General features: G+C 39.7%; 2 protein-coding genes across 5 annotated transcripts in view; one reads left to right on the top strand and one right to left on the bottom strand.

Annotated features, from left to right (window-relative positions):
- Window positions 1-310: 310 nt before the first annotated feature.
- On the bottom strand, window positions 311-18,207 carry LOC110981567 (calcium channel flower homolog). 4 transcript variants are annotated; one of them, XM_087143011.1, is made up of 7 exons: window positions 18,049-18,205; window positions 14,141-14,223; window positions 12,161-12,309; window positions 10,469-10,541; window positions 9,180-9,305; window positions 3,831-3,938; window positions 311-1,973 (listed from the first exon to the last, which is right to left on the bottom strand). In XM_087143011.1, the coding sequence occupies exons 3-7, from the start codon at window positions 12,267-12,269 to the stop codon at window positions 1,877-1,879; spliced, it is 513 nt and encodes a 170-aa protein (XP_086999137.1). In that variant the 5' UTR covers window positions 12,270-12,309; window positions 14,141-14,223; window positions 18,049-18,205; the 3' UTR covers window positions 311-1,876. The 4 variants fall into 4 exon arrangements, with proteins under 4 accessions (XP_086999137.1, XP_086999138.1, XP_022094908.2 ...); XM_087143012.1 differs by having other exon boundaries at window positions 12,161-12,297; XM_022239216.2 differs by lacking the exon at window positions 14,141-14,223 and having other exon boundaries at window positions 18,049-18,207.
- LOC110981556 (uncharacterized) overlaps window positions 17,267-23,815 on the top strand; it is a 65,890-nt gene continuing 59,341 nt past the window's right edge. The window contains exon 1 of the mRNA XM_087143010.1: window positions 17,267-17,378. The gene's annotated coding sequence lies outside the window, so the exon portion shown is untranslated. The remainder of the gene's footprint in view (window positions 17,379-23,815) is intronic.

Below are 23,815 nucleotides of genomic sequence, written 5' to 3'. Positions count from 1 at the left end.
TCGAGAAGCTATCACTACATCTAATTCCTGTTCAAAAACTATAGTACAATCGATCCACGTGTAAATTATTGCTGGTTCACCTATATACATCTCCGTACCCGTTTTGAATCCAGATGACCTGTAACAAAATACATACTGTAAGAAAAGACTTTGTCTTCACACGTGTTTGTAAGGAAATGCAGGCAAACCAGGATCGGAATTTTTTGGTAGCTTTTAGTTTTTAGCAAGGATATTACCGGCATCTCACAATAGTCTCAAAGTATGTCCATGAAAGTCATCGTTACATAAACTCAGGAAGTGCACAGACATGTTACACCCCAAAATAACTTTAATTCGAGTAACATTTTACAGAAAAATTTCACATTTTTCAAAAGACATTTACGATGGTCATTGGTTCTTAATTTTTTTTGTAGATACATACTTAAAGATCATTGTTTTATCCACTTTTAAATGAATACAACAAATTACAATAACTTGTTTCCCGCAATCAATCACAGTATCCCCTTTTTGTAATACATATGTAAAAGGAATTTGTAGTCAAAGTGGAGAATTTATAATCGTCATGCATTTATAGTATTTACTTATGGGAGATATTTTTGAGCATATACACATGCAAAAATCTTTTCAAAATCTTTTAGCAACGCCTAAAATGATTCAGATGTATAAAAAATGTCCTGTGAATTTACCATGTGCATTAAGATGTCGTCAATAAAGCATTGAGCTACTTAAGCTTACCATGGAGGCTATTTTGCTTGTTACAAAGGTGCAGATCAAGGGTTAGCCTAATAAGATGTCATTAGATTTGTAAAGAAGTGGACAACTGGAGAAAACCAAAATATTTCCTGTATTCCAGAAACATACAAATACATGTAACAATTAAGTTTTAAAATGTTTCAACTAGCATAGCTTGTTCTCAAGAGATATTATTTTAAGAAATAATTGACTTTTTTCTATTTCCTTTCCGAGTTTCTTTTTGTCATCGTTTTGTTTGGTCTGATTTCGTTTGTTTTAACTTAAATATCAATTTCAAAGAGAAAACCACCCTTAAACAAACCAAACATTCAAGAAACCATGTAAAGGAGGACCAAAGCATCATATGTTCCTAAACGTTTTGATCGTAATGTTAATGATTCTAAAATTACCACAAGAACAATAAGTTAATGACACAATATTAATCACTTCCAGATTGATAAAAAAAAAACAGCTTCATGCCAGAAGAAACAAATGACCATCACGATACCATACATACAGGAGGAACCGACAAGACACGAGGGCTACAGTGGAAATAAGATGTCCTCAAATGACTTCATTTGCCATGGAAATGCTAAACCATAAGTACATTAACCCTAACCACCCCAAATCCATTAAAATCCATTCCCTTGTTGAACAATTTTGATGGACTCAGTGCAGAAGGCCTGAAGTGTTGGAGTATGATGGACTTGGTCCAGCTAGGGCATGGTAACTTGTGAGTAATACAGGCCTGCCAACCTACCCATACTCCTTCCTGAGGTCAGGCATTACGTCTGTCATGGAGTGCATTTACAAGAACAGATCATACCTGGTTCTGGCCTGCTAAAAGGTAACATGCATGCAAGCTTTTTACAAGTCGGCTGCCTTTGGCACCCTCAGTTATCCCCTTACATTTCAGGTAATGATTGCTCCCTACAAGAAATCGATTTCAAGATATGTAACTCTACTCTGTCCACATGAGCAAATTTGACATTACTTGTTCAAAAACTCCTTTGCCAGTGCTGTACTATATTCATTCTTTAGGTTATCCACTGAACTCAATTTGACTTATCTTTTTACCTCACAATAAATAAATGATTTCTTTTTGACAACCTAAGATAACTGTAATATCTGCAGTGAATGAAGTTCACGGATTACTTTTGGTAAAACTGTGTTCTTCAGTTTCTACAAGGTTGACTGCATCAAACTGATGACTCCTTTGAGCATTCCGAACACCATCTCCCCTGCAACAAATACAAAACAATTTTCATAACATTAGAAACCAAGCACAACCTACAAGTAAAAAAAGCTACCCAAATCTTACAGAAACTGGCCTACAAGACTTCACACAAGCTTTCTTAACATGCACTCCTTAAGTGTATGGAAATGATAGGACCTCTCCGGCCCTTTGGTTCACATGCATTCTAAATGTACATGTATACAACATCCTACTTAATGCTTATAACAAGATAAATGTTAGGTCCCCACGTCTTCGCATTCTTTGTTTTCTTTTACTGACAAGGTCCCTGTTAACTCAAGGCAATATGTGAAGTCCCTATGGTCTAGTATTTGACTGGATATAGGTGGTCTCCCTGATTAATGTAAAGCTACAGTACTGCTCCTGTAATTATGTGTTAATTGGTGGACCAGCGTATAGCTGATTATAAAAGCAGTACAAACATGGAAGTTTGCCGAATAAATGACTGTAATTTTTCTAAGCTCACTATAAATCATGAAAAGCTTATAGTTTATCAAAGCAAAATAAATAATCTGGCAATTTGTGTAATTAAAGGTTGCTGTAACTTTGGAGCTTTGCCTGTACATGTACAGTAGTTACATTTTGCTTACATGTACCGAGAATTTGAAGGTTGTGGCCAAACCAATGAAAAAAGTGCCATGCAAGGAAGTTCTATCAGCAGATGTATGAATATCAATGGCAAGCAGAGAAACGTCTCTTCAGTTGCCATGACTAGAATGGTACTAAATCCCTTTATATGAAAAGTGGCACATGCAATGCATACTGTGTTGTGTAACACAGAATGCTGGAGTGTACATGTATGTGAACATGTATAGGCCTACATGTAGAATGAAATTTGGATATTCAGTATGAATACTGAGCTTGACAGGTTGCATGCTTATGTGAATTTGTGAGTACATCTGTCTTGAGTGAGGAGGGTCCATGAAACTGTCAACATTTCACGCATGATCACGAACATGTTTCAAACCAGTTGCTCATTTTATCACCTGCTCAACACACCCACATGACAGACAAAAATGGGTAAACTGTCCTGGAGGTATTTAAGAAAGCTTGAAGTTCTTGAAGTTCTTCATGCCTTCTCCAAGTTTTATGAGGAGACAGTACACTGATAACAGCAGCCAACAGACAAGTGGGGTTTCGATTTGAACAACTGTGGTATCCTTTCACTACTAATCTCAATAAGAAAGTCAACAGTGCAGGTGGGGTTCATGTCCAAGACATTTTCATGGAGTTTGGCCCTTTTTTTCCCGGTTCTATTCTTTTAGCTTTCCTTTACTTTTTGATATTTCTTTTTTAAAAAGGGGGAAGTGCTCACCCCCTAGCAACATACATAAGTTTTACTAAGCCAACCACTGCAAGAAGTCAAGGGAAAGTCAATCAAAATCCTAAAATCCTCTGCTCAATTCTTCAAGGAGCCCCCCCCAACTGAGCCAACCTGGAGCAGTCCCTGATTTCTGCAAATTAATTCTTTGAATATTTGTATTTGGCATTCATCAGAAATACGCAATACAAAGAAGGGACATATCAACATAAGTAAGAACAGGGACTATACAAAGTAAACCATCGGCAAATGCCAGGAAAAGAAAAGTTCACAAAAGAACTGTGACCTAGAGGCCTTTCTTTCCCACAACCCGAAAACAAAACAACCCGAAACGGTCGGATCAGGTTTTCCAACTTTTCAGATTTAACACATCTAAATACCTAGACTAATGATTTTGGCCACAACATATAGAATTTTAACTCAAATAAGTTTACAGTGAGATTCAAATATGACACAAGGGAACCACTAATTTTGATTGACAGAGGTGAATCACTGGCAATGTTAAATAAAGGTTGTACTTACTTTTTGCCGATGAAAACCATGCCATACATGATGCCAACAGCCGCAACGACAAGAGCACCAAGGATAACACTTAGTCCCTGGCACATCACAATGGCAAATATTGGTAAACTGTTACAAAAAAGAACCAAATGTCTTACTCAGTGTCACATCAGTTCCACTACAGGGAAAAGGGAGACAACATGTAGTTTATAGTTTTATTACAAAATAATCATACATGTAGTTCACTTCATTTTCCACTGTCAGCAATTACTCTAGCCATCTTCAGTTGGATATGTTTTACTATCATGACTATTGGTTGTTGTTTTGTGAGTGTGTAATCCTTTCTCTGGGGTACTTTTGACAGCAAATCAAGTTATTTAAATGGAATTTTAAAAAAAATGATGTGCAAATGCATCAGCCCTATTCCAGATTGTTTGCAAGGTAACATTAAAAAAACAAAGAGGGAGAAGTAAAAACCACTGTTTCTCTTAAAGGCAACTTTCCATTTTAAAAGAACTATCAGTTCTTATCATCAAAGCTTGCAATTCCATTGGGTAACAGGGTCCCACATAACAATAGCACATGAACATGTACTACATGTGCATGCCTAATGCAATGAGAAACTTGCATACACAGCTGATCTAACAGGTTCACAGTTGGTTTCATAATTCAGACTCTCATTAAAAAATTGTCTTAGAAAAACAGAACGCACTAATTTTCCAAGTGTGTTGGGGTTTTGATGTCCACAGGCTGTGGAGAAGGATTTTGGTTAGGATGGAATTTATGAAAATGTGAATGCGTTTTGGCAAACTGCGGACAAATGCGAGCCTATGTTTCTGTGGTAGGAGACAAATTGGTATGATGGGATAATGGGAATGAGTAAGAGATGGATGGGATGATGGAATGGGACAGGGTAGGAGATAGATGGGATGGTGGGTGAGGGCACAGATGATAGATGGGATGGTGGGTGAGGGCACAGATGATGGATGGGATGGTGGGTGAGGGCACAGATGATGAATGGGATGGCGGATGAGGGCACAGATGATGGATGGGATGGTGGGTGAGGGCACAGATGATGGATGGGATGGTGGGTGAGGGCACAGATGATGGATGGGATGGCGGGTGAGGGCACAGATGATGGATGGGATGGCGGATGAGGGCACAGATGATAGATGGGATGGCGGGTGAGGGCACAGATGATGGATGGGATGGCGGGTGAGGGCACAGATGATGGATGGGATGGCGGGTGAGGGCACAGATGATGGATGGGATGGCGGGTGAGGGCACAGATGATGGATGGGATGGCGGGTGAGGGCACAGATGATGGATGGGATGGCGGGTGAGGGCACAGATGATGGATGGGATGGCGGGTGAGGGCACAGATGATGGATGGGATGGCGGGTGAGGGCACAGATGATGGATGGGATGGCGGGTGAGGGCACAGATGATGGATGGGATGGCGGGTGAGGGCACAGATGATGGATGGGATGGCGGGTGAGGGCACAGATGATGGATGGGATGGCGGGTGAGGGCACAGATGATGGATGGGACGGCGGGTGAGGGCACAGATGATGGATGGGACGGCGGGTGAGGGCACAGATGATGGATGGGATGGCGGGTGAGGGCACAGATGATGGATGGGATGGCGGGTGAGGGCACAGATGATGGATGGGATGGCGGGTGAGGGCACAGATGATGGATGGGATGGTGGGTGAGGGCACAGATGATGGATGGGATGGTGGGTGAGGGCACAGATGATGGATGGGATGGTGGGTGAGGGCACAGATGATGGATGGGATGGCGGGTGAGGGCACAGATGATGGATGGGATGGCGGGTGAGGGCACAGATGATGGATGGGATGGCGGGTGAGGGCACAGATGATGGATGGGATGGCGGGTGAGGGCACAGATGATGGATGGGATGGCGGGTGAGGGCACAGATGATGGATGGGATGGCGGGTGAGGGCACAGATGATGGATGGGATGGTGGGTGAGGGCACAGATGATGGATGGGATGGCGGGTGAGGGCACAGATGATGGATGGGATGGTGGGTGAGGGCACAGATGATGGATGGGATGGTGGGTGAGGGCACAGATGATGGATGGGATGGTGGGTGAGGGCACAGATGATAGATGGGATGGTGGGTGAGGGCACAGATGATGGATGGGATGGTGGGATGATGGGGTTGAGGTGAAGTCAGAATGGATGAGATGATAGGTAGGGGAGGGGTAGGAGACAGATAGGAGACAGATAAGAAGTTCATTGTTAGTACAAGGGTGGAGGAGGAGATGAATGGTGTCACAAAGTAAATTGTTGTGTTAAAGAGAAATAACTCTTTGCTGTATATACATGTACATAGTTAACGACCATAATTGCGAGCCTGGTAGTAGCCAAACTTAATACACCCCAGTATGTTTGTGTTTATGTACTAGAAACAAAATACTAAGTTTGTATGGCCAATGAACCTTTGCACACCCGTGTGTATTTTCATGTTTATCAAGATAGTTCGTGGAAAGAAATACATTTTCACGACTGTTCGATAAGAGTATCACTTGAGTACATGCATTCTTGTACATGTAATGGTTACATACAGGTTATAAGAAGATAGGATTGAGTAGTCACAGGGGTATGTTTTTGGCGGAGTTAGGGTAATATTTTCTGGCAAGGAGGGAGTTTTCTGGGTGTGTGTGTCACTTGCTTCCGGGATGCAGAAATCTGAAACGTGCTTCTGAAATTCATCAAGGTTGGCCTGCTTTAGCCAGCATTGATGAATTTTGAGTACAGTATTTGAATAGTTACACGATTGGGTCAACCTTGAGTTTAAATGGCAAGAAGTTGCCAATCTCAGCATCATGTATCCTCCTCCAATTTACAACACCAAAAAGAATTCATCACAGGATTTCAAGAACCAGGTTGACAACACTACCTGTAAGTTGATTTTTGTATAAATGGCAATACATTTGGTTACTTACGTCAAGCTGATTATACAGCAATTGACAATACCCAGACTAATGGCTATGCCAACCAATTTTAAGAATATAAAATTAGACATGAAATAGCTGCCATTTATAAATAGCCATTATATTAATATAATGACTGACTTTGTTAATTAGCCATGTGTTGGCATGATCAGGGTTATAACTACTTTGTAAATGATTTCGACAGGGTCAGCATGAAATTTAAGTTATTGTATAACCGACTTGATGTTTAGCAAAGGGAAAAATGTATGTTTTTGTACTAAGGCAAGAAAAAAGTCTCCGGTTTCTGGTCAGTGCGCACGCCCCTGTAGGCCTACCAATCAGCAAAAGTAAAAAAGTTTTTTTATTTGGTATAGAATGATGTCCAAAAGCTGCCAAGCTTGCTTTATCGACTGGATGGGGTACAGTTGAGTAATACGTACAGTAAAGGAGTCCCTGCAGTTCCCATACATTTAGTCGGGCACTCTTTTTCAGATGATGTCATTTCTGTGTCATACATTTACATCTGGGAACCAGACAAACAAGGTGGTCTTATGTCCTGTGTACATGTACAAGTTGAAAATGCTTTTAAACAGTAAAAGTGCAGGGGCCAGTCTATTTTAGTGTTGGTAGCGGCCGTAGTTACGTGCACATGTAGTCCGATGGACATCGTGTGTTATCATACATCATTTTCAGATAAAAAAAGTGGGGGTAAAAAAAGAAAAAAGCCAGTTTGGGAATTGGATTCTTTTTTGGTTTTCCCTATAATAAATTTTTGACTTATGTTTTTCTTTGTACTAGGTTTTATTTATACATATGTAAATTCCAGACTCAAATTCCTTCCTTTTTGGGGTTAAGATTATTTTTACAAAATCAGTATGCTTCAGAATATCACCCTCAGTCTTCATTATAAAAAAAGGAGATTTCAATTCTAATTTCGTAGACCCTATGCAATGATTTCAAAAATGTACATATACATGTATGGTGCCCATCTTTCTACATCTCATCATGGCTCCCTCTTCTATGATACTTTCTAATTATCTCCTGTTTTTCCAATTTCCTTCATTTTGTATGATTTGTGCTTTTACTTTCTGACGTATGTTTGGCTCGTGTTTTTCTGATTCATAAAACATAGAAAGAAAAAAATAAGCCACGTCGCCCCATCATTGGGAGCCAGCTCCCAAACCCTGACCAGAAGCCCAAGACTTTTATTGAAGGGAGTTCTAAGGGTTCTACTGTGAGAATAATAGTTGGGCTGGCCAAACTCCAGACAATTCTGTGGGACAAGGCAGGATCCAGTCTGTCCAGTGAGCCAAGGGCAAACTGAACACAGCCATTTTGGAAGCTCAGGCCAGAGTCACAAGCCCTAAAGCCCCAGCCATACCTACCATGAAGCTATGGAAGTGCCTTACTACTAACACTACACACAGCCGAACCGGAATTTCCAGTTTACCAGCATCCATCCTTATGCTCCAGATTTCCAGTTTTAAAAATCTCTTTGCATGGAGTAGTCTCAACTTTTATGATTGTATGTTCAGTTCAAATGCGTAATCCACAAAATGTTATTCTAAAACGGAGGAAAAAATCAAGAACATGAATACCTTGTAAATGATTTGTAAATAAATCTGTAAACACCCTGTAGAAGCATTCAACTGGATCATTTTGTCTGATATAGTACGTTAGACTACCAAAGGTTACACAGTATAGATTGGAGAGATTCTGTGGGTGTAACAGTCGGGATGATCAGGTGGGGGACAGAGTAGGAGATGGATCAGATGATAGGATAGGGATGGAACCTTTAAGAATGCCATTCATTTTAAATCCATAATGTAGTCATACATGTATATCAGCCATTATTTCTGCACTTGCTGTTTTTAAAAATTGTACCAAAGCTTACACTTGGTCAGCATAATTTCCTTGTTTCATTCTAGCAGTGCCATTTGCACGGTGGTATCTCATAACATGAGCTGTTGTCGCAGTAAAGAAATTCAGATTCATATGAAGCATCACGCCATGGCAGCTCAGCTGTTGTAGTTTTTTGTTTATAAACTTGCTGATAAAAAAGTTAATGCTGGGGCTGAGTCAATTCAAATTAACTGATGTCAAATACAAATTCGATCACATGTGCGGTTGTACTAAATACACACAATAGCACAGACAGAATCTTGAATTTCGTGGTGCTTAGAATACCGGCATGTTATTTGTTCCATCATCATATCTACAGTATATACAAAAATCAATGAAATTACATAACAGCAAACATAATGACAAATACACGTACCGATATATTTTAGACATGCACTAATCAAAACAAAAGACAACATACAGTGTATCTAACTTGTATGAACAAGAGTTCGCTATGCATTGCATTTTCTGAAACAATGAGTAAATTTAATCATGAAAAATACTCACATAAAGTACATCAAAGCTTTGAACCAAGATGGGAGATTAGAACCCCAAGTATTGATCTTATCAGTTAGACGGAAGTACTGACAACAGATGGGAGCCTCAAACATCTCTATCAGAAATCCAAGCAATCTGCAATATAGACATTAGAGTAAGCATGCATGTATCTCATATATACATATAGAAGTGTAGAAGGGAGAGAACCCAAATCTTTGCCATTAGGCAGCAAGTATGTACCTTGCAGTGGCAAAACCAAACATTGACTGCAGCAACTAATTTCTTGCAGTAGCGTATTGATATCTTACTTCATGTATCTCAATGGTATTGTTTCCAACAAAAGCTTGGTTTCCAACTGAAAGAAATCTTGTTTTTGTCAGATTCATGGGATCCAGGAACTCTCAGGTTTTTGTTTTTACAAAGAGACAAGTTCAACTTTTGAATTATCTACTGTACAAATGTAATGATTTTGTACCTGACATGTACAATGGCAGCAGCACACGTGCTGCCGATATGTTATCTCATATCCGAGTTTTCACAAAAGGCTAAATTTAGGTATTACAAAAGTGTATCCCTTTACACAGCAGTCAACAATTGTTGGCTGCTGTGATGTATGATATGACATTTTGAAAATCTGAGGGACACAGCTCCCCGGATAAAGCCAAGGGCACTATTCGTCCCTGACGGTGTTCAAAGCATCATATCCTACATGACAGCCGTCAACAATCATTTTGTCATATCTCTGCCTTGATGTTCTTCACTTGTTTTTCTCAGGGAAATTAAAACTGCCAAAGGAAGCTTTGAAAACAGTAGTGGTTCATGCGATATCCTGTACATATGGTAGGGCCACATGCATGCATGCCCATGATATCATTGAATGATAGCTAAATGGTGAGTGTGACACGCGGTTATGTCACCTCATCACACAATCATTCTGGGCTAATGAAACACAGTACTCAAGACAGATATATGACAATAATAATTGACGATGCACAAAGGGGTCAACAGGCACGTTTTCTCTTTTTTTTCCTTTATTTTGCTCAACATGTAGTGGCACAGGCTAACCAAAAATCTCATCACTGAATCCCCACAGCTGCCAAGAGGTTGAAACTTTTGTATTGAAGTCAGTGATACATGTACATGCGTGACTGCATTTAAAGCAATATGACAGCACTGCAAGTGTAGCATAGATTAATCCAGCAACATTGTCACTGGATATCCCAGTGTTTCAAGTTTTTATACAATGACTTCATAACATGAATACATGTACGAGTAATATGCTGATGTCACAAACTTACATTAAATAAACCCCAGCCACAATGCACATGGCTGAAATAGAGATGAAAGTGATGCATCCAGTTATCATACAAACTGAAAATAAAAAAAACAAATCCACAGTCAAGGTTGCTTCAACATGTACAGCTGTATCCTGAGTTCAAGGCTACTATAAACACTCAGATCCATGTATGTGCATGTAAATGTTGGCAACTTAAAAGATGCACAGGTACATGTACTGACTACAACAGACAGCATAAATGTTCATTAGGATCTTTCACAACCTATTTCCACTGTCATCATTTGAATATATCCACATGTACATTTCTTACATTTAGCTAACCATGCATGGTCAATAAACATTTTTCCAGGGTTGTTAAAAAAATTGTGCTTTTTTAAAACATTTAAAAATCTGATTTTAAAAATTTCCATCAATTTTTGGGAGACTTTTTCATCTTCGAGTGAATGTCCAAAACATTTTTGTCCTTGAGTTTAACCCGTATTAACTTATTCAAAATATACATGTAACTCATCAAGGATCATTGTATGTGAGTAAAGGACACTCTATGGAAGTTTGTCAGCTTACATTTTGCAAGGTGCTTTATCAGTTTCTAGACTACTTCCTGAAGTTCTCTCCTGAAAAACCTTGTACACTGTCTGAAGTTTTGGCATATTTTTGCGTCTTTTTTGCCATATCGAATACTGTTTGTGGCCACAATCTTTTACAGATTCAACGTAAAGTCTTAGGCTTTGTACATTCATGTGCACTGGCTCCCTTCAACTGCCTTTACTTTAAATGCTGAACAACATAATACACTGCATGAAATCCCTTGAAGGTACATGTATTTATTATCAATGTCTACCCTTATGCAATGTATAAGATGAGTTACATGTTTGTCATGCAGGTACATTGTACATGCACCATGAAGAATCTCAGTTGGCCTTAATAATAACAATGGGTAATTCAGAAAGTCATGTAACGTTCATTTTCCAAATGAAAAAAATTCAAAAAGAGGTTATACCTATAACTGTGGTAAAACAGTCTGATTCCTTCCCATTTCAGACTGTTCAATAACTGACGTGGATTTGGGGAGCATGATCCAAAAAGCCATCTTGTGAATAAAGCCCACTCACTATGTATAGACCGATTTGCTGACGTCATTACTGCAGAGTCCCCGTCACTCGGGCGCATTCCTATGCTTGACAAGCGTGTGATTTTGGTTAGCAGTGGACTTCCATTTTCTGATGAGGAAGCATCTAATGCGTGCATCTCATCTGTTCATGGGTGTGGGGACACTGCAGTAATGGATCGTGATTCTTGTCACTGAATTGGTCTATACCACCACACATAATAAAGAATATACTCGATACGAGCACATTCTAATTGCGTCAATTCTTCCATTCATATATCCACCCCCCAAAAAGTTTCTATGTAATCATTAGACACATGATTTGACTTTTTTTTAAAATCCAAAATCACAATCACGCTTTTTTTAACCAAGGTTGTTTGATTTTCAAGTACATCAGAACACCGAGAAGAGTTAGGCCGAAGGAAGTCATGGTACATTTTCTGCAAGAGCACAGAAGACAAAGTCCACCTGACATGGGAAGGTGTGTGCATCTTCTCACTTCTGACTTCTCTGTTTCATAGCTTGGTATCTCTGACTAAAGATGTCAACTTTTATTTCACATTTCACTTGGTAAGTTCTACTTACTGATTCCAGCAACTGCTGCTACTGCACGAATAGTAAATGATGTGCATTTTCCAGGCCCCTCATCAGCTTGCCTTGAGATGTTCTGATTCTGAGATGGTGCTTCAGACATCTTCCTCTACATGCACATGCGTATCAGACTGTACAGGATACTGAAAGAGAGACCTTCAAAATGAATTAGGTATTCAAATGCCTCTGCTTTTTAACAAGACCAGGGTAAAACACTAATGATACAAAAAAAAATAATAACCACAGAGCTGTTGAATCCCTTATGCATTGAACGTGAAAGATAACCTCAACCAAATGTCAAACTCAAGTACACACATGTACAATGAAAAGGCGTGGACAGTATTATCATACATTACATCATTCAACCATCAACCATCATTTTGTAAGTCCCCCCTCTGGATCCAGAAGTTTAACGGTTGTTAAACATCACACAAATGCTCCTGCATGTATATGCTGGTAATACCGTACGCATGTACATTTACATACATGTACAATATTCATTCATGTTTGTTATACCACGGTCATAGACGGTGAATTTTTATTGGTCGTTTATTGGGTTTTGTACACCCTTGGGGAAAATGGCACCCCTCAGTTTGCCTCAAGTGCCATTTGCCCCCCCTCCCCCTTAAAAAAACCATGGACCTTTACACTGTAGGCAACAAGTGTAAATGTTCAATTATGTTACTGTTGGTACATGTTACATGTACATGTTGCATGTACAATGTACGTATGTGGCAGTTACAACAAACAAAAATAGAATGTTAAAAATAACTTTTTTTTTTGGCAGATGTCTTGCGAAGTTATTAAAGAAAAAAAACAGTCATTGGATGAAGTGTCATTACTAAATAATCCAAACTATGACCATGTTTATTGCCCAATTGGTTCAAGGATTGAATGGAGGGAATGATATGATACAGTGTACATGCATGTACATGTGCAGTATGTACATGTATGGATATCAATAATTTCGTTCCTCTAGTGACATGTTGTATCTGCCATCAGAAAGCAATAACATGCCCTACAAAGTCAAATTTAGAAGGGAAACTATTAGAGCAATTCCCTGCAAAATTTCAAATTTTGAAATTTTCGAATTTGAATATTTGATTGCAAATTCATGAAAAGGGAAAATCTTCTTTTGTTTTCGATGAGAAAATTGCGCTATGGAGGCTTGTTTCAAGCAGATTCAAATGAAACGCATCAGAAATCGTACAACAATGTAAAAGGTACATTATCCATTAGACAAGTTAAAAGGAATAGAAATTTTCAACAGGGCAAGAAATCTTGATCATCTCTTACATCTTGCTAAATCATGGTTGGAGATACTTCTTGATGTGAGAAGCTACTATGCTATTATATTGATTATAATGTACAATTGTGTGTTTATTGCAACTTATATTGTATGTGGTTTGTTCATCAACAATCTGCCGGTCGGTACGACCGAATATTTAGATATTGGAACAAATTGAAAGTCCAGTATTCGACTAGTGAATTATTCGAATCGACTCAGCCCTAGTCAAGTGACCATGTCCATATATACATGTGATGAACTCTTTCCGAAGCATTTACATGTACGTACCATGAAAACAAAGAATTTTTCAAACCAATTTTTGTGGTTAAAGCAGAACGCAGCTGAAGGGTCACTTATGATAATTTATGCTGACATTACTATTTCCCTACAAAGGTCAAATGGCATCAAAGGGAAACACGAATTATACAATATTATTTCTGTTGCACCTGTATGGTAGTACACCATAGTTTTCTGAAATGTAGGTACACTCCACCTTATCATGCCATTTTATTTATGGCTTGACGGGATTGAGAAAGGTGGGGGATGACTTGCCTGGCTATGAAAATCTGAAACATGTGGGGGCGGGGAAGGGACCCTATGTGACTACTCCATATAGAGGTTGATGTTCATGATACTGATATATTGGCGTACATCTGTACTTTTATTACATTCATGTAGAGCCTTACATTATTATTAAGTCTTTCTGGTAATGAAACCAAGGATTCCTCAAAAGTGCCTGGGCATTGTAGCTCGTAAGCCTGAATAAAACCTGTGGAGAGGAGACAATGAGAAGAAGTTATAGTTTTAGTGGTGGGAGGAAAACATCAGAAGAATATCCTGGGTAAAAACCCACAAAATCAGGTAGGGACTGAAAACCCAATCCACACGTGGACCGTGCCGGTAATCGAACCCGAACCACAGAGGTGGAAGGCGAGGAAAGAACTACTACACCAACCTGACTCCTCGCAGCAATCTGACTCCCCATGCCAACCTGACTCCCCATGCCAATTAATTTTTTGCTCATCACAAAAGTGGGAGGGAGGATTGCATAATAGCCCATCCTCACCCCCTCCCCCAAAGTGGGAGAATCTGCATGTATACCTCCACTTCCCCCCAGAATTTACACCCATGGTTATGAACCACGTGCTTTGTCCCCTTTTGGGCTCAGTAAATGCTAAAAGAAATACACATCATAAATATGGCATAAATACACACAACTGCTTATTTTCAGAGTGAAGCCACTTTCTACAAAATATTCATCTAAACTGAAACATGAAAAGGACTAGAAATATCGGTGGGTGTCATGCTTAAAAGGTTTGCCAATAGCAGCCAATGTACTATGGTACCATGTTACTGCATTTTTATTCTAAATTATCTTGGTACAGATTGCATGCTGAAGGATGCAACCGGGAAAAAAGTGTTCCCCAATTGTCCTTGCAAGTCTGTTAAATTCCCTTAATGTAGTTCCAAGTCCAGTTCTACAGCAGGCAAATTTGCTGATTTGCTGCATAATGTTCTTTCAACTCCTGAACTTTCTCTTCACATAACACTGACAGAGGATAGGTTCATGATAGGATTCGTTGTTAACCATCTCCCATGCTGTAAGGTCCAGAAGACTAACAACCTTTCACTATTATTCACTGTTATTCAGTTAATACATGTCTTTATAGTACAAGTTTCCTTTTTTAGTTTGAACGTATAAAAAATGTGTTTGTTTTACATCAGGGTTTTTTCTAGCTGTCTTATGATCCCAGCAGACTCAAGGGCCCCTTTCATAACCATCTTAAATAGCACACACATTTGCAGTGTAGTAACTACCTCCTATTTCGGGGGTATGCAAGTGATGACTATTTCTCAACCATTTCCCCAGTAACCTATGTACAATATTAAGCCTAGGTATCAGACAAAATTGACTAGTGGTTGACAGCCGTAACTCGAACCTGCTCTAGGTTGACACCAGTGGAACATATGATTCATGTACATGTACTATGATGCTGCATACATCATGTACATGTAGGCCTAGGCTCTATGTACACAGACACTGCTTGACACTGTGTGCACAAAGCCTATAGTCTGAAAGAAGTGTTTTATAAGCGAACATATTGATATTTTCACTGCTAATTTGACTTTTTAAGGACATTATTTTTCGACAGCTAATATGGAATTCTTTGCTCTTTAGATTTGTACCATTACAAGTAAGCATAGAGGAAGGACACAGGAGTTGCAACTCTGGCACTTCAAAGTGTCCAATGATGGTCGCCGCCAAGTTAGACGAATAATAGAAAACATTCCAAAAATGCCTTATTGCTACCTGCATCTTGGCTGGATAAGCAGGACCAGTAATATCCCAGCAATACTTGTATTTTTTGCTTGCAATTAAATACAAATTATTGTTGTGACCAGAAAATAGAGTGAGAAACATCCCTAATATCAGACCTACTTTTGTCATCGTAAATAAACTTTTTAAATTTTGATAAATTGTTCCATTGCCCATGTAAAGTTTGTAATTTTTTTCTCCTCCCTCCAATACATCTGTGTTCAAAGACTTGGTAAAAATTTGGCTAAGACTGGCCAACAAAATGTTGACTTTTACTGGAAAGCCAAGTTCATAAGTAACAAAATGCACTATTTCATCACAGGGAGTGATCTTGAAATCTCATAAAATACTCCTTTGTGCTATTGCCATAATGAAAATGATTCAAACAAAACACAAAATCTTGTAAACAACCAAGCTATTTAGTCCCAAAATAACTCCAGAAGAAAGCACTCATTAAGAGCAATGCCTGCACATATAGATTTAGGGGTTGTAGGTCAACTCGACCATTTGCCAACTCAACTCCTGGCCAACTCGACCCCTGACCAACTCGACCGTCGACCAACTGGACTGTTGAACCAATTCGTCCGTTGACCAACTCGACTTCAAAGTCAAGTCAACTTAACCATTTATAAATTTATTAGACAAACTCTTTCCTTGAAAAATAGATATTAAAAAGGGAAAAATAAAGATCGCATCGGTTCCGGATCGCGAAAAATATGGATGCTAATTTCGGCTCAATGAACCCATAAAATCAACTGAAATGCAATCATTAATTGAACTTGTGCCAATGAGATACGCCAAAATAATTTTCCCAATTTGAGAAGAAGCACGCACGCACGAACCCCTACACGTGTGTATTTGCCTGTAACTGGGGACCCCCTATTGTTCCTCTTTTGTTTGTACTCTAACTTTTTTAGAAGACCACCCATATGTTTTGTACACAGTTGTCAATCGGGGACCCTCTGTCAATCGGGGACCTTATTGTCCTCTATTGTTCAGGGTCCCCAATTGAATGCAGAAACAAACTCCCAAAATCTGTCACCACACTGTGCGCATGCACAGATCATATCATGCACCGTAAAACGAATTACACGCACGATCCAGAACTAGGAAAAATGTGTTCCTTCTATGCCATGTCCCTGTTGCACCGTTTGCGCTGTCGAGTTGGTCGAGAGTCAAATTGGTTGAGAGTCAAGTTGACCTTTACGGTTGAAGGAACAACGGTCGAGTTGGTCAAGAGTTGAGTTGACTCGAGTCGACTTGGCAAACAGTCGAGTTGACCTGACACCGATTTAGGGCACACAGCATAATGCAAGTAACTGTGCAAACATTCAATTTGATGTTGTTATAAGATCATATCAAGCGCCAACAAATGCATGAATATTCATTCTCCTATACCTCAGTGCACAAAGTTTTAAGGGTGCAAATTACCATCGACAAATTGCGGCGGCGATCATAGGGTAGAAAGGGGTTTTGTGGTTGTGAAACAGATGGTGCATAGCAAGCAAGCTCTGGCTACGGACATACCAGGCATGCCAGAAAGCAGTAATTGGCCAGATGTTAAAGCCTGGGCAGTTCAAACTCCTTCTGTGTCCTTCCTCTATGATGTAAGTAATTGTGAAACCACGCATCAAACCAAAACCTGTGTAGGTCGTAACATTATGTTTGGACTTTTGAACGCGTAGTTTAACATGTCCAAGCGCAAGTTGAATAATGTTCAGCAGAGTTGTGATGAATCACTCGTTTCTGTTACTTGAGTCGAGTCACTGCAACATACATGTACGTAGTGACTCCAGTCGAGTCACTGTACCCGCAATGTAGTGAGTGGCTCAAGTCAAGTCAATAGGCCAAAAAGTCAAGTTGAGTCGAGTCAAGTATCGCTCGACTCAATTACAATCATAAATATTTGAAAAGAATAAGTAAAATAAGAACATCATACGACGGAAGAGTATTCATCGGGCCTGTTTACGGGTCTAACCAAGGGGTAGATACTAGTCTGGGCTACTCCTGCTCTCCCCAAACGGAAAGATCAGAGTTCCGAAAAGAGTTCCATTCACTATGTTCACGGACATCACTTGACACTGTGTACAAACCCTGTATGTAGGCCTACATATGAATGCCACAGTATCTACATGTACATCGTAATATTTATAAATTGCTGTGACTACATGTACATGATGTAAGTGACCGGTCTGATTGAGTCATGTGACTTCATTACCAATACTCCTGTTCCTATAGTAAGGAAAAAAGTCCACTTTCTCAAACTAACATTTTTACCTTAAGGAACCATTGCTCGATCCTGATAGGCGTAGTTTAGGTAAATTTTGACGATATTCAAGCAAGAAATCTTCAAATTTCTAACCCGAGTTTGGCAAAAGACAACCACTCAGTCGAATCACGCTATTTTGTTTTTCGTCTGGCTACCTGACTCTGGGATTCATCAAATCGAATCGTCATCTATTAAAGGAACCAGACTACATTCGCTTATTAGTAGCGCCCAACTGTAGTTTTCTTGCGGAAAGAAAAAACATGAAATACGGAAGGATTTTTGTTTCGTGATATAAATGGACCGATTTTGCTCTTTCTTTATGATAATCCCCCTCCACTCTTAATTTCTTTCTTGCAGTCTGTCTTCTTTTATTTACTTTGTTCAGAGGCGTCGGGGACGCCGGGCGCCTGCAGACGGTCATAGTCTTTGTTCCAAGGCCTTTTGCATTGCTTTTAGCCGAAAATCAATAAAATTCAGCATTCAGCAACGGGCTTCCTTAATACTAACCTTCGGTTCCCCCTAGCGTGTTGAGTAAATAAATAGGCTTTAAAAACTAATGAAAAATTAAATCATCCAAGACCAAGTCGCTTACATCACACTGTAGGCGCTAGCGCTAATGCTGTAGCGTGTTCTGCACAATATTACTTGAATTACTTGCATTTATTTCTTTTAGTGAATTAGCATTCAGAATCTTCATTTTAACTTTGACAACTTTTTCATTTCCTGTATATATCCTGTTTGCCATTTCTTAGACATATTACTCACTACATTTTCCTTGTAAGAGTACACCCACACTGTGTCTTGTACACTGTATATTGTTTCCGCCTATTTTGTCCTTGTTAGCCCAGAGGCTGCGGCAAACTTCAGCATGCTTCATTTAAGCCATCGTTAAGGTCCATCAAGGACTTCGTTTTAAGATGAAATTATTCATTCACAGTCATTGTTCTAAGAATCCAGCTAAGACATGCGACTAAGACTTTCCTTTCTTAAGTTTTGTGACTTTAACTACATCCTGTTTCTAACTGTATATAAGTCCTGCATCATTGTACAGATCGTCGGTATTCAGTATTAGCATGGAGGAAGGAACACACCTTCCTCCATGATATTAGTATAATAGTCTGCTTTTCAATTCTCCAATTCAGACAAGAGTTAGCTTACAATTCTATCGCAACCTTCTCGGTCGTTATTTTGAGTAAAGTTGGTAACAATACTGAATCAATAGTCTCACGACGACCCTATAATGCAATATAGTTGCGCCGCGCGATGTGAAAGGTAAATCCGAAGTCCAAGGTAAATCTGTCCCCTTCCAGGTAAACTTGTTCCCTGAGACAAATTTACTTGAGGACAATGTACTTCGAGGGGGATCCCCTGCCCAACGTTAAATGTGCCCCCTGGTAAATGTGTCCTACAAATCTAGCACCCAGACGGCGTATATTTTTATTTCCAGTGTTTTCGCGCAGCCTTTGTTATGGGTACAGGCCAGTAAACAAGCTGCCATAGACAACAGTGATCAACATCGCCACTTCAAAAATCAGGAAACATACTAACAAGTTTCACATGTGTTCAAGACACATATAAAAAAAGCTCACTTTCTCATCTTTCATTTTCCTTTCAATTTTCAGTGGCTTAACCGCTGACTTTTGAAGATATTTCTCTCCAGAGAAAATCACCCCTTTAGACAGTCATGCATGAGGCCAGTCGACATTTTGAAAATTGATGCTTAAGCGCGCCCCAGTGCAAAATAGAGCAATTTTGAGGGCTCCGTTTGGTCCGATACTTTCAGAAATTACAAGTTGGCAGTTCTGTCCTTGGATTTCATCCACCTTTTTAACAGACCACCCAGTCCACGTGCCACGGCAGAAAATTTGACAGCCTACACTACAAAAAATCGTGATTCGGTCGTCGCAGGCAATTTCAAGTTGGGCCTTATCTACTGGCCTGCAATCTTTAGTTTAAGACAGAAGCAGTGCTCTCTGGACAGTGTCCATGGGGACCAGGCCGAGCTCGCTTGCCTATACATATGAAGCTAGGTATGAGATGGAGAGGAACCCCCCCCCCTGCTTTGCGTTGGTCATTGTCTCACTGGAATCTGAGGAATTCTTTTCAGACACGGGGGGGGTTAGGTAACAAAAGTATGGTGTACTATTTACGACAAACATTTCTTTCCCTCTTTAGCCTCCATCCAGGAGACGCAACTACACGACGCGACGGCATGACGGCTCCCTTGCATCGTGCCGACACTCCCTGCCGGCGCGTTTGTGTGGATTTCCGTGCAATAAAGTGCGGGTCGTGCCGTCGCCTCCTTGCCACGTTTGTACACACACGACACGTGCTGTCGCCCTTTACTTCATGGTGTTTATAGAGGGCTCCTTCATTGTCTTCTTTCATTTCCTTCCCCCGGCCCGTGCTTGCACAATGCCATAGGTACCAGGCCACGATTCTGTTGTTCTTTTTCGTGGATTCTTTCTAACTTTGTGTTTTCATTAAGAGTGAGTTGTTGAAGAAAACTTTATTCCTTTTTTTAAAATCAAATGTAATCAGAAAGAGCTTCGCGAATAAATAGCATTTTCTTCAGGAAATATATAACATTAATGTCAGCCACAATGTTTTAGCTTTTCCTTATCTAATTCTGATTTGTCTAATAATTATTGTAAATCCATTCTAAGATACAATACATCAATCATTATTACGTGCATGCAGAAATGTAACATGCACATCTGATGAGAAATTAAGCGCGAGGCCAAACAGAGAGGAAGAAAAGACACCGCCACAATGGCAGTAGGACTTTCTACAGTGTTTAATTAAGAAACAAGGACTAATATCCTTGAAAGTGTGGTGATGATGAAGTTAACGAGGAAGACTAAACTGAAGGAAGACTGAATATTCTAAGGGTGATAATATAGAGCAGGCTGGACGGTAACTACCTAAACCCGTGGTCAAACTTGCGGTGGTACAACTGTAGACAAATTGTCTGGAAGAGTGAGAGAACTACTTGGAAACTGCTGGCATGGACCACAGAGAAATATTTATAAGGTTATAAATCTACCGCAAATGGGAACTTTATCAACGGTCTTAAAAAGAAATTGGACGGACATTCGAACAAGGATCAGCCGGGTTAATTAAAAAGTGACGAATTATGGGCTTACACTTTATGTGAGAACACCTACATACGCAGATTTTCTTTTTTGCTCGTTTTCATTAATTTTCTTTCGATAAAATATGACCAAACTAATTCATTTGATGAATGGATGAAACAATCCCCCCTCAAAAAAAAAATCAACGCCTGTGGCTCGTGGCATGTGTTTTGCAAGCGCGATGGACGGAAATGAGAGAAAGCAAAAGAAATCGTTGGCTGGGAAATTTAGGAGTGACGAATTCTGAGCTTGCGGTTTCAACTTATTTTGAGAGAGCAGTTGCTACATATTCGGATTTTCTTTTGCTCTTTTATCATTTTTTCAATAAAATATGACATAAATGAATCCCGATTAATGAATCGATGAAATAAAAATAATGAAAAATCAGCACCAAAGAGCGAATAGCATATACTTTGCAAGAAAGGTGGACGGAAATGAAAGAAAACAGTAAAGGCGCCCTCTATAAATAGCATAAAGTAAAGGGCGACAGCACTGCGTCGTGTCGTGCGTCGCGTCGTGCTTCAGGCGACGCGATGCACGACACGACGTACGACGCAACGCACGACAGCACGACGGGACGGGCGACGGAAGGGGCGACGTTTAGGCAGAAAAAAATGCAACAAGGAAAGGACCTAAGACAGCAAGACGCGACGGGTGACGTGTGTGTACAAACGAAATGACAAGAAGGCGACGGTTCGACCAGAGGGCATGACGCAAGGGAGCCGTCGTGCCGTCGCGTCGTCTGGTCGCGTCGCCTGGAGGGAGGCTAAAGAGAGAGAAATGTTTGTCGTAAATAGTACACCATACAATAGTCTAGAGTGTGTATAGCGATTGGACATGTTGGGGGGGTACCCCTCGGTCTCATTTCTTGCTGGATAGGGCCTATAGGCCTATGTCTATGGCTGTAGTAAGTGGAAACTATTAACCGCTCTGGCGGCGGAAGCGGGGTGGTTCATTAAATATAATATTCTCACTTCCAACTTTCTCCTCGTGAAACTCTTGAATGCAATTATGCACCGACGTTAATTTACTGTCAATGATCGATCGTCACTTCGCCGTTTTTCTTTAGGCAGTTATGTGCTAATTAAAAGCTTTTCCATCGGGAAACATGTTTGCAGAGCATAGTGTTTACTTTACAGACTAAATGCAAAAATTAGGGGGTGCTGGGTCCGTGTACATACCGTCCAGTCGTTTTCCAATTCAAACAAGTGTTACAAAAAACGAAAAATAAAACCTTTCCTATTTATTGTTTTGATTTTTCACAAACAAAAATAGGAATCTCAACCTATTTACCATTGGCAGTTTTTGATACCGTTTTTGAAGATTCAAAAAGAAGCCAAAAATTAAAATTTATTTACCAATTACTCTTTTAACATTTGTAAAGACAGAGAAAAACAACAAAACTTTTGCTAAATACCGCTTTATGTCTGCAAAATAAAGGCAGGAAAAAAGAAACCCTTTACCAATGATCGCTTTTGTAATGTTAGAAAAAACAACCGAAAGCCAAACCTTTACCAAAGACCATTTTTAAGATTAAAGAAGTAGAAATGAGAAAAGGAACCCTTTACCTTCTTACCAATTGAAACTGTGTCTTAAGTAACAAGAATCGAATGAGCTCTTCAATCTATACCGTTGTGGAATCTTGCAAACGAAACCAAACCCTTAATCGAGTACCATTCTGGGGTCTTTCTGAAGCAAAAGGAAATATAAATATTATATCGTATACCGTTGAAATATCTTTGTGAAGAAAAAAAAAGACATTAAGCTTTTATTGTTGATTGTGTCCAGTCTGTTATTAAAAATTATACGAATAATGCATTGATTAACAGCATTTCCTTTCTCAAAAGTTACCAAAGACAGTTGATATAAACGTTTTTGTGTTTATGCTATTGAATCACGTAATGGAATGCTGCGCATTGGTGAGTTTGATTATGCTTGTGGCTTAATTAACGTGGTCAAAGTTGGGGGTGCTATTTTGTACACCAGCACCCGGCCCCGGTCCCAAAAAAATTAGGGGAGCTTCACCACCCACAGCACCTTCCGTTCCCGTGGGCTTAAAAATTAGCTGGTTGAAATTGTGTAGAAAATGGATAAATGATCGCTGTTCGCTCATGATCGGCGTAGGATGGACGTCCGACACACGCGCTGATGACGACTTCAGTCAACTTTCGCCAACTACTGAGGGCGTTATCAAAACTGCACTGCGTACCCCATTATGAGATTTCCGTTGGCGACGACGGGCGTGGGTTTTGCACGTATTTTGCGGTTTTTTTTTTCAGAAATACACTAGAAAGAGAAGTTTGTCATAATACCCAGATCAACTACTCACATTTATGCTAATATGACTTATTTAAAGAAATAAAATTTCATGCCTCACTGTAACTTGAAATGAAATTGACAAGAATTGAATAGGTGAACAAAAATCAGACAGTGATGGAAAATCAAGCTGTGGCGAATAAAATAAAAAAATAATTCCTCATTCAAGAGACATCAACTGGCAGATTTTTCAGAAGTAGGGCATTACCGATACCCCGTAAAATGATATTTGTAACGCACGTGCGTGAATTTTGGTCACGTAAGTTTGCTCTTCCTACTCGTTTGCAGGCGACGTTGTTTCTGCTGCTTCGGTGACATCCGATGT

This window comes from Acanthaster planci, linkage group LG11, assembly GCF_054643075.1.
Source record: "Acanthaster planci isolate LZ-2023a linkage group LG11, COTS_SCS, whole genome shotgun sequence".
Classification (NCBI taxonomy): domain Eukaryota; kingdom Metazoa; phylum Echinodermata; class Asteroidea; order Valvatida; family Acanthasteridae; genus Acanthaster; species Acanthaster planci.
This window is presented reverse-complemented; position numbering and strand designations above follow the sequence as displayed.

What these genes read in the sequence shown, in the direction of transcription:
- LOC110981567 (XM_022239216.2), bottom strand. Translation starts at nt 12,269, where the DNA reads ATGTCTGAAGCACCATCTCAGAATCAGAACATCTCAAGGCAAGCTGAT. An exon ending in AGCAGCAGTTGCTGGAATCA is followed by an intron (nt 10,542 to 12,160) that starts GTAAGTAGAACT and finishes TTTTATTTTCAG; the next exon opens with TTTGTATGATAACTGGATGC. An exon ending in ATGGTTTTCATCGGCAAAAA is followed by an intron (nt 1,974 to 3,830) that starts GTAAGTACAACC and finishes TATTTGTTGCAG; the next exon opens with GGGAGATGGTGTTCGGAATG.